Here is a 12,280-nt window from a genome sequence, read left to right on the forward strand (position 1 = left end):
CCTCGATCACCCAGACTCTATCCTTTATCACCTATGGAAAAATATATATATAAAATGACATAAGATAATCAGTCAGGACATTCCGTTTTTGGAAGCACCAATACATTATCCATTTTTTATTTATTGGGCGTATGCTAATTTGTGTCAAAACCTTACAATAATATAACTTCCTAGATAAGCTCATTAGTGCCAGTTGATGAGCTTTTTAAATACAAAAAATACCAGTTTTATATATTGTAAATTTCGATATGATGTACACCTGTTTCAAGGAGTAACCTCTCATCAGCAGCATTAAAATCAAATATGTAGGAAGATCGTTATCAACAAATTAGTCTTTCAGAGTGGTTAAAGAACGTGAGGTCTTTAATTTTGAAACGAATGAAAGTTTTAAGTAGGTCAATGAGTGCCAAGGCTACATCGGTTTTCAAAGACCCCGATGTAGCAAAAACGTTGTCTGCTATACATGACAAATATGTTGTCGTACCAGCAGACAAATCCCAAAACAACATTGTTTTTTTCTGCAAAACGTTTCATATCCAATGTTTATTATTAGAGGTAGACGTAGAAAATAATAGCAGTGATAAGACCTATACTGCTACCATACTCTCCAAAGAAGAGGTTGTGGAAAACCATAAATCTGTGCTATCCTCTTTTGGTCTCTCTACCGAAGACGAAGATTGTGATTGAGCGTCTATGTACTGGATTCCTTAACTCCAAAAGAATACATACAAACAATGTTTCATAGCTGGATCTGCAAAATGTACTACCAAACCTCTTTCAAAACTTTTAACTTCTATACTCACAACTGTAAAGAGGGTCTGCAATCCTACCACAAAACTTGTTACTCCCGTAGTGGTATTAATTCAATGTGGATCCTGAAAAATTCGATCTTTTGGAAACAATCGGTTCCAGACTATTATCTAAATATGAAAGCATTAAAACCTATGCTTTTTTCAACACTGTATACTTCTATTCTCCATACTCAGTTAAAATCCCGACTTAAAAAACATTATACATAGTTGTTTTTCCAAAACGATGGTACACGTAGATACAAATATATAGTTCTCGGTAGAGATTCCTCATACTTTGTAAGAAATAATTCCAAATCATCTTCCAAATATACAGAGGAAGATGTTTACAGAATGCCGGAATTTTTAATCGACAACATGTTTGTCCAGTGTGGTGGACGTGTTTTTCAACAAACGGTCTGCATTCCAATGGGAACGAATTGTGCTCCCTTATTTCTGACCTATTCTTCACTCTTATGAGGCTGACTTTATAGCTGATCTCATGCAAAAGAAAAAATATCGTTTGTCTAGATCCTTCAATCTCAGTTTCCGCTATATAGATGACGTATTATCTTTGAACAATTCTAATTTCGGGGATTTGATACATCGCATCTACCACAAAGAACTTGAGATAAAGGATACTACATACACTGTGACCTAAACTTAGAAATCGATGATAAAGGAAAACTATTGACCAAAGTTAACGAGAAACGTGATGACTTTTCATTCAAAATTGTCAACTTTCCTTTCATCTGTGTCAACATCCCTTCAGCACCTGCGTATGGAGTGTTCATAGCACAACACATATGTTATGCCAGAGCTTGCCGAAACTACGCATACTTTTTGTATCGTGCTAGAATTCTAACAAATAGGCTTCTGGAACGGGGTATTGTTGTTACAAGATTGAAGTCATCACTACAGAAGTTTTATGGTCGTCATCATGAACTCGTGGATCGTTATGGTGTATTCATCTGAAAAAACTGATTTATTAAACAAGTCATAGTTTTCCTTTCCTCGTTTGTCTACCCCGGACTTGACTTTTTATGAGCAACTCGGCGGGTATTTCTAGAAAAGCTTACCCTACCGGTGCACCTAGTCCATGCTTCCAGTTTTTAGTGGAGTCCGAGTTGCTCCTTTGCTTTTGTTACTTTGTATGTATGATTTTAATTACTTTATGTTCTTTGTTGTGTGTGTCTGTTTTCCATGTCTGGTCTTTGTTCGTGGATTACGTTCTTTTGATTACCGCTATAACCTTGGTTCCCTTGATTACTCTTGTATAGAAGAAGTACTCATAACCCAAACTATCGAAATAGGAAGCCAAATCCATTACCGAGATGTTCTTCCATATGCAATGCAAGGAATGAAACCTCGGTGTTTTACGTATTTTTAAATTTGGAATACTGCAAGATTTCAAAAACAGGATAAATAAAGTATGATATTATCCGGGGTCAGACAAGTCTGACTACTGGGTTGGTGAATACCATCAGGGACCTCAGGTCCACCAGAAGAAGTATCGACCGAGTGGTTCTTAAATAAAAAAAAAATACCAGTTTAATATATTGTAAATTTCGATATGCTGTACACGTGTTTTAAGGAGTAACCTCTCATCAAAGTCGTTATAACATGTTACCTTTGTCTATATAAAATAGGCCAAGTCATAATAACAAAAATAATAATTTATAAGAAAACAATACTTGGTACTAATGGACTAATTTTATAAGTTAAATTGTCTCGACATATATTTGTGAGCAGTCATTGTTTTATGTTTTATTATTCGATCGTCTAATACGAAGATGAACTCGTGGATCGTTATGGTGTATCCATCAACACCATGAAAACTGATTTATTCAACGGGTCATAGTTTTCCTTTCCTCGTTTGTCTACCCCGGACTTGACTTTTTATGAGCAACTCGGCGGGTGTTTCTAGAAACGCAGAGGACGCTTACCCTACCGGTGCACCTGGTCTATGCTCCCAGTTTTTAGTGGAGTCCGAGTTGCTCATTTACTTTTGTTACTTTGTATGTATGATTTTAGTTACTTTATATTCTTTGTTGTGTGTGTCTGTTTTCCATGTCTGGTCTTTGTCCCTGGATTACATTCTTCTGATTACCGCTATAACCTTGGTTCCCTTGATTACTCTTAGGTTATTCCGTTCTGTTGGCATGAACAGTCATGTCCAATAAGAAATTTACTTGATAACCAATAAACGTTCGGTGAATAAACAAATAGAGATTAGAAGTAAATTGAAAGTTATTTTCATGATGGAAAACAACATTACAATTTTAACAAATGGCGTGAACAAAAGTCAGCATTATAATCATCTAGTAATGTTATCAGTAAGGTTCTATAAATCTGATTTCAATCATCGTATTATTCTCTTCCTTGTCCTTTCATAGTATGTCTCGTTATTTCAAAGTGTACAAAACTAAGCTATTCTTCCTGTCATATAAAAGAAAACAACTGTCGATTAGAATGTATTAAAGTATTCATCAAAAGTTTTATGTAATCGTTCAGTTAATTTATTGCATTAAAATTTAATGATTTTTTTGCTTTATTTTAGAGAAACGAAACATTTTGCTCCGAAACTCATGCCAACAATGGAAGAAGGGTAACTCATACAAACTGGATTTCTTCAGTTGAAAAAAATGTGGATACATTTCGATTACTGATCGACTTTTAAAATATAAAAGAAAAATTAAAATGCCTTCTTTGATCGATGCTGTCAAAAGACATTTCATTCACCAGTCAATAAAAAAACTTTCTAGATGATGTACTCCCATGTTGCTTTAATTTATGATATCTCACACAGCGGTGCAAGCCAGATTTCCTCTGAAAAAGAACATTACAAACATAACACTTATCGTCATTAATGTACTTTTGATTGTGGACAAATGTACTGTTGTTTTAGGACAAATGTACAGCTGTTGAGGAACGAATGTAAAGTTGTCAATGGACAAATGTACATTTATTTGTGGAAAAAATGTACTTTTTGATGTTCTAATGTCATGATGTTGAGGATAATCACTCAGCATTAAAGCTTATGACATTCTGATGCACAACTATTTATGGTTGACTGTAGTTGAATATTTATGAACGGCAGTCTTGTTTGTTCTTGTTTAGTTATACCAGCGAATGGTTTAAATGGATCAGTCTGCATCTTCTTCCTTACAGTTTTATCTGCAACAACTTACCACATCTATAACATATTTATACAAAATCTTTATACCTGGTACATATGTATGCCAATTCCTAGATTTAGATTTTAAACAACTTCAACTCTTCCTGTTTGATGACTTTTTTTCACCAAGTGATATCTGGTATGAGGTATATAGAAAAGCACAAAAATAATACCCACGAAATCCATTTTTACATACTATGCATTTGACAGAATCTGTGAAAATGAATACTTATGTATGGAAAGGTTGTTACAAGTTGTTAAATCTGAGGAATTATTTTCTACTGATACGGAATGTGTGTATAGATGTAATTTGAGAAAAGTAAAAAAAACAAAAAAAAAACAAAACCAAAAAACAAAAAAAAAAAACAAAAACAAAAACAAAACAAACAAAAAAAAAAAAACAACAAAAAAAAAAAAAAACAAAAAACAAAACAAAAACTTTACAAGACTACTGATCATACAGTAGTACCATATGCAACTCTCTTTCCCATTCTCCATTTTTTTAACAAGATGCAGTAATTACTCATGATGTATAACTCTAAATTTCAGACGTTACCTTCACCTTTAATGTTTATTTTATTGACATGTCTTTGTGTTCTTCATCCCACAATTATTCAAACATACGCAATCTCCCCTTCTGATCAATATGGCTTTCGGTTTGTTATAATATAATTTTCAGTTGGCAGCACATCATTTACTATAAAATTTCACAATATGAATACTGTATGCTTTAAGTTTAAAAAGAATGACAATAATTCTGTGATGTTAATCCCTGAAGAGCTGTGTTCCTTTTAGAAATTTTTTTTTTATAATTTCAAGGTAGCTATCAACTGCGTTTAACTTTTAAATACAATGTACTAAGTTGTCATTGTATGCAAGCGATATTATATCCTTGGAGTGCTGATATGTTAGGAGAGGAATAAAATTTGCAGAATATTTTATTTTAAATGTTTATTATACATTAGTTATACAATACAAATATAACAATGAAATATATTGCGAATTTCACAATTGTTTCAAAGAGTAACACCGCATCAGCAGTATTGGAAGCAAATGTATATAGGGAGAGCTCAAACCCAAACAAAAAACAAAAACAAAAACAAAAACAAAAACAAAAACAAAACAAAAACAAAACAAAACAAAAGCAGTCACTACTGATTAATGGTAAAAAAACCAACACAGAACATATTGATAAAAAACGAAAAAAAACATTATACAGTTCATTGTGAAACAAAAGGATATACAACAAAAGCAATTGTTGCAGATTATTGAAGTCTCACAAAATAAAGCACCATTTATACATTGGATTGTAGGAAAATAATAATCATTAGAGATCACTGCAGATGAATAAGATGACACACACACACACACACACACACACACACACACACAAACAACAAAAAATGCAGTGCATTGTGGGTCAAAAAGAGATAACAAAATAACATTTCAAATTTGGGGAAAATAAGAAAACGTACAACATAAAAACATTATTTCAGCAAAATATGATAAGATACAGCTATAAGGATATTTTTTATTGCCATGAAAGATCCTTTTCTTTTGACTGATATTCAGACTATAAATTGTTACATAAGTGACTTAGTAATAGACTGATGGTTTTATTTGTGCCCTAATGTACAGAATAAACTTCCCAAGAAAGAGTACAAGGATAAGTATTGAATAAACAAGTTTTAATGTATGCATTTTCTAGTGTAACATGACTAAAATGAACCCTTTTTGGACTTCAAAATTTGTTTGATTAAGACAGATGTTCGGTTAACTAAGGTTATAAATAAATTGATATTAAGGTACATTCAAAGCATTCTGATTAGACAGGTTTAAAAATCATTCAAGGTTCAGTTTAGAAGGCTTTAAGATCATTCAGGGTTCAGTTTAGACAGGTTATGACCTGTTGACAAATATTCTTTTTAGGTTTCTTTGCAATCTTTTATATCTAAATCATTTGATATGTATCTTCTAAGTTCAGTCATATACAGAAACTATTTTACAGTTGAAAGTGTTTCATAGAATGTAAAAATGTTTGCAAGAGTATGATAGACAATGATCAGGAGCAATACGTTTAAAATGTCGTAAATACAGCACAACCATATACTGGTTATCCCAATATAAAATACAAAGGGTACATATAAGTGAACTAATAATTTGTAATATTTTTTTTAAATACATGCATCTAACATTATTATCGATATAGAAGCCAACAATGCAGCTCAAAGATTTAATGACGTCGCAACGTAAACGTCTCTGTTTCTTAGAAGCGTTAAGGTCATTTTGAGACAATTCTGGGGAGCAATTATCGGAGCCAAATGACTACTTAAAATTCCTATATTACTGGTATGAGCTGAAAATCGTCTTAAACTCGTCATTTGTATAACACAAATTCCTACACTTTTTTAGTCATTGTCTTGAATAATAAAATTAAGATTTGTATGTATAGTATATATATACAAATATATTGTAATTAGTAGTTGTAATTAAACAATTAGGCTTTTCCTGTCTGACTGGCAAACATATTCAGGAGAATTGACAACTTGTCCGTAGGTTGGAGCTGCCGCAACTTGATTTTGACCAAATGTTGAGATATAGGATGGCGGCATGTAGTTCGGATTCTCCACACCAGCTTCGTCACTATTAGGAACACTACAAACCTTCAACGGAAATATTCATCATGAGAGGAGGAAGAAAAATCATATGTACGATTTTGTACGATTATGAATTACTAATACAAGAATTTGAATTTGATTTGATTAATGAAAATTGATAAAATAGAATTTTACACTTCAATGTTCTGGGACTAAAACGAACAATTAAGAGAAATGCAAATTAAAATTAGACAAACTATGAGTTGCCTTTTTAAAAATTGTTTCCACACTCACCTCAGTTCTCCGAATTATAGCACTTTGATCAGTAATGACAGTGCCACAGGTACGATTATCTGATCCACGCCTCATGGAACAGTAACAACATATACAAATCAACTTAACTACCACAGCTATGGCTACAATTCTGAAGTAATTTTGATTAATTTTTATTCAGTTAAGACCAACAAATCTAAGAGGGATGACCATTTGATTTTGAGGAGGGAGGGCCGGCCTGGAAATATTTGGAAATAAATATTTTTCTCTGGCCTCAACGACCTAAAAATTAATATAAAAAATTTTCTAGCCTCCGGTTTCTTCTGAAAAGTATAATGAAAATAAATACTCTAGTCGTAAAATACTTGAAAATAAATTTTCTGATGTGCAAATTTTGAAAATAAATAGTATGCCCCAACCAAAACTGGAAGCCCTTTGAGAATCAAATGGTCGTTCCATAATTAAATTTTTAGACTCTCTATCAACCCTTCTATTCAGGGCTCTTTTATACTCATTCCTAAAATTACTGCATATCATATTCAGCCAAATGACATGTGAAATAAAAAATAATACCACTCATATTAATATTGCAAATTTCAGTATGCTGTACACGTATTTAAAGGAGTAAATTTCTAACCAGCAGCATTAAAACTAAATACATAAACATAATGACGAAAATTGAAGGTAAATCCAGAGCCTAGAAGTTCTACCAAGTGTAATATAAGGAATGAAGCCTCAGTGATTTAGGGCTTTTTAATTTCGTAGTACTACAAATTTTGGTGGGTAAAAAATCTGTGATGTGGATCTACTAAGCTGATGAATACACTCGGTGACCTTTAGTCAATCAGCATAAGCATCGACCCAATGATTGATAAGTACAGAAATACCACTCATATTAATAAGGGAAAAGTTAAATTAGGTATGTGCAATTCTGCCAAGATTCTTACGATGTAAGGTGCGACTCTTTGAAGATATTTTAGTGTTTTAATATATATCTGTGGTCCTTTTCACAAAAATTAGTCGTACGTTATGACGTCATAGTAAAAAAAGTATTATGACGTCATAACTTACGACTAATTTTACTCTTTTTTGTGTGAAAAGGACCAATGGCATTTAGGCAGAAATTCTAAAATAATGAAAGTAAAAAGTAAGAATAACTTACATATAATAAGATTGGTTATATCCGTCAGACATGGTTCTAGAAAAAAAAGCATGGGTACATTAATATAAATTTGACAATATACTGTAATAGGATGAATAACTGTAAATGTGTATGTACAACAGATCACAAATGTTTCAATAAGTCATCTTTTGTTATTTTTTAAAATATATTTTCAGTTTTTCTATCGTACCACAAGCCCGATTTGACAAAGCGATAGTGACGTCTTTAACTAATGTTTATGTTTAGACACTAAAACGTATTGAATAGATAGGTTGATTGCGATATTGTTTCGTTTCGGAATCATATCAGTTGGTGGTGTTGATGTTTTCAATTTCATGCTGAAAGAAAATATATACAATAGTTAAATCAATAATGAGTAGGAAAACTGGCTTACATATTCGTCAGTGAAAATGAAAGCAGTATTTTAATATATTAATGTAAATTATTCACTAAAAGCCCTATGATAGACCCCTTTAATTGGTACTTAAAATCTGCTCAACGTATTAATATAAACAAATCCTTTAGTTCATTGTTAAAAATTCTAAATGATATGTACATTTATTCAAATGATTTCCTTGTTTAGTCCTATTTCTTGATATCACTTATTATTTGTAACATAAAAATTGTTAGTTTAGAACCCGGGTGTCTATCACCTTTTTATTATAGCTACACAACTCTTCGGTAAATTAACGAATGGTCAAATTTTGATTATTATGGCGTCGTAAGATTGATGTACACAGCAGATTCCAAATTACTTAACAAATAGTGAAAGACTGAAATAACTCCATAAATTGTTTAAAAAAAAGAATTCTGCAGAAAACATGATATCAAAACACTATAGCCATCAATAATCAATGAAAAGAAGCTGATATAGCTGATACATGTAGTTTTATAATTCCTTGAAATTACTGGGAAAACCTCTTCCCTTTAATATATATTTAATGCCTAGCTGAACGATAATGTGAATACTATATAGGAAAGGTATAATTCCAAATTGTTACCTGTCCTGTCGTAATTAATGTTAAGGTATTTAAATAAATGTATATGATAGTGTAAGGCTAAGGGAATAATTTCCTCTGATTTCAGTTCCATCGACAATTGTTTAAAGTTTGTATCAACTATAATAGATGCAAAATTAGAAGTAATGTAAGATATTTTTGTTTCCCTCTTGCGAATATGTCGAAAAAAATAACTTTTTATTATTTCATATTTTTCAAACTTTATCTACTGAACCTTGGCATTTATAATTGTAACGATTTCCGGAAGTATATATCTCATTTTATTGCGCAGTAATCCTGTTACTCGTAATTCTTTCACCATTTTACAATTGATATCAAACTTTGACAACTCTAGCCTACATATGTTCTTAACAAAACGAAACATTAATAAAATAAAACATAGTGAACAAGAAATAAAAATATCACGTAAAAATATGAAAAAAAAGAGAAAAAATATAAAACCAGAAGTTTCCAATCGACAAGTGGGAGAAAAAATAACCTACAAATAGTAACAATTGACATTTCAACTTTAATTGACCGACCTTTACAACTCAATCACTTAATATCCAAAAAAAGAACAATTTTATCCTAGACTAGATGCATGATATAGATAGTACTATTTCTTAAACGATTTCAGTCATTTAAAGCGTCTTTTACATCTGAACTTCCAGGTTCTTTGTCATTGTTGGAGAAACTTTATTTAACATATCGCAAACACATGTTTAGTGTAGATGCACTATTTTTGTGAAACCGCATTCACTTTATACTATTTGGCTGTAGTAGAAATGAATCGTACAAGAATAGAAAAAGTGAACTACATTAGAAAAATGTGAACAAGTTAAATCATCTTTAATAATCTACGATTCCAGCTTACCTTCTTGATCGCGTTTGTAGAAATGCAAATTCTGCTTCCTGATATTGATACTCTCATTTAAAAACACGTTAAAAATCACTGGACCGGTATGAATAATCATTTTATTTGTACCTGTACACTAGACAAAAGTAAAAAAAAAATGAATTGAAATATTGCATCTCGTGTCTCATTTAAACCCTAAGTAAATTTGACATTGTGAATAATGTAAACAACAACAGTTAAAAGAAAAATAAGCCTTTGGTTAATAATGTCACGTTACTGGTCATGGAGAAATATCGGTGACTTATCGTTTTCATCTTTGTTGCGTAATTTATATCACAGCTTTGAGCAGGGTCAAACATTCGAAACTCACTCTAGACGCTGCAGACAGCCCTCTCAAAGAATATAAGAATCTTGCAATGTATGGAAAAGTAAACATTATCCAATTGTCAAACGACGTTTGATTTGAACAATGACGAATTTGAAAAGACTGTCTGCGGCTGCTAGTAAGGTAGGAAAATGAACGTCTACCACTGATTGGAGCTTGATTTTTTACTATCATTTATCCTTGTACGCGATTATGACCGAGAAGAAACGTTATGAAACACAGTTTTGTGAAAATTACACCATATACGTTACTTATGATCATATTCGTACATATTCGTAGATATGGGATTTTTTCACACCTGAAGTACCAGTGTACTCATTAAGGGACTCTGATTCGTACATGTGTCGATTGAATATTATCAACAGACCAACTTACAACATGCAATACCAACTTTGTTTTCTGTAATTTGACTGCTGATGTAAGACATTTTGAAATTATGAATGTCCAGGATTAATTTCCTTTATGTAGCCTTGTCACTCGGACTCTATCCATTATCACCTCTGCAAAAATATGGAAAAATAAACATAAGATAAACGATCAGGACATTCCCATTTTGGTAAGCACCAATAAAATATCCATATTATTTTATTTATTAGGCGTACAATAATTCATGTCATAACCTATTAATAATAAACTTCTTACGGAATCCCATAATTGCCAGTTGATTTCTTAAAGTCGTTATAATGTGTTACTTAAATCGATGTTATGATTGTCAATACAATATAGCTTGATAACCAATGAACGTTCGGTAAATAAACAAATAAAGATGAATAGTTAATTGAAAGTTAAGTTCATTTTAGAAAACAACCATGCAATTTTCGTAAATGGCTTTAAAACAGTCAGCCTTAAAATCATCGAGTAATGATATAAAGAATGTTATATGAATCTGATTTCTATCATCGTATTATTATCTTCCTGGTCATTTCATATAATGAATTGTCATTTCTTAGTGTACAAAACTATGCTATTCTTCCTGAAATAGATACTTCCATATAAAAGAAAAAACTGCCGATTAGAATATATTAAAGTATTTATCGAAAGTTTATGCAATCGTTTAGTTAATGTATTGCATTAACATTTTATTTCAAGAGATTATGATTTTTTGGCTTCATTTTAGAGAAATGAAAGTTTTTGTACCGAAACTCATGCTAAACAATGTAGGAGGGTAACGCATTTAAAACCGGTTATCTTCAGTTGAAAACAAATGTGCATAGATTTCCGATGTGTAGAAAACCGATCGATTTTCAAAACATAAAAAAAAATAAAAATAAAATAAAAATGCCTTGCATGATTGATGTTGTCAAAAATCATTTCATTCACCAGTCAATAAAACCTTTCTAGATGATGCACTCTCATGTTGCCTTAATTTGTGACAACTCAAACAGCGGTGCTATGCCAGACCTCATCTGAAAAGGATAATAACATTCCAAACATAGCATTTTCTATTATTAGTTGATTGTGTACTGTTGTTTCTGGAGAAATGTACAGATGTTGGTGAACAAATGTACAGATATTGGTGAACAAATGTATATTTATTGGTGGAAAAAAGTACTGTTTTTTATGTTCAAATGCACGTTGTTTATTGGTCAAATGTACAGATGTTGGTGAAAAAATGTACCTTTGTTGGTGAACAAATGTATATTTATTGGTTGAAAAATGTACTGTTTTTTATGTTCAAATGTGGCGTTGTTTTTTTGGTCAAATGTACAGATGTTGGTGAACAAATGTACCTTGTTGGTGAACAATTGTACCTTTGTTGGTGAACAAATGTATATTTATTGGTGGAAAAATGTACTGTTTTTTTATGTTCAAATGTACCGTTGTTTTTTGGTCAAATGTACAGGTGTTGGTGAACAAATGTACCTTTGTTGGTGAACAAATGTACCTTTGTTGGTGAACAAATGTACCTTTGTTGGTGAACAAATGTATATTTATTGGTGGAAAAATGTACTGTTTGTGATGTTCAAATGTACTATTGTTGAAGATAATAACTCAGCTTTAAAGCTTATGACATTCTGATGCACAACTATATATGTTTGACTG

General features: G+C 31.6%; 1 protein-coding gene across 2 annotated transcripts; it reads right to left on the minus strand.

Moving 5' to 3' along the window:
* Positions 1-4,902: 4,902 nt before the first annotated feature.
* LOC148617766 (uncharacterized) lies at positions 4,903-9,997 on the minus strand. Of its 2 annotated transcripts, none has more exons than XM_088585311.1 (4): positions 9,871-9,997; positions 7,999-8,034; positions 6,858-6,987; positions 4,903-6,629 (listed from the first exon to the last, which is right to left on the minus strand). In XM_088585311.1, the coding sequence occupies exons 2-4, from the start codon at positions 8,028-8,030 to the stop codon at positions 6,456-6,458; spliced, it is 336 nt and encodes a 111-aa protein (XP_088441437.1). In that variant the 5' UTR covers positions 8,031-8,034; positions 9,871-9,997; the 3' UTR covers positions 4,903-6,455. The 2 variants fall into 2 exon arrangements, with proteins under 2 accessions (XP_088441437.1, XP_088441438.1); XM_088585312.1 differs by lacking the exon at positions 9,871-9,997 and adding an exon at positions 9,539-9,620.
* Between the last annotated feature and the right edge of the window lie 2,283 nt (positions 9,998-12,280).

This window comes from Perna viridis, chromosome 5 (genome assembly GCF_037379345.1).
Source record: "Perna viridis isolate PV_CMFRI_1.1 ecotype Kerala chromosome 5, ASM3737934v1, whole genome shotgun sequence".
Classification (NCBI taxonomy): Eukaryota; Metazoa; Mollusca; class Bivalvia; order Mytilida; family Mytilidae; genus Perna; species Perna viridis.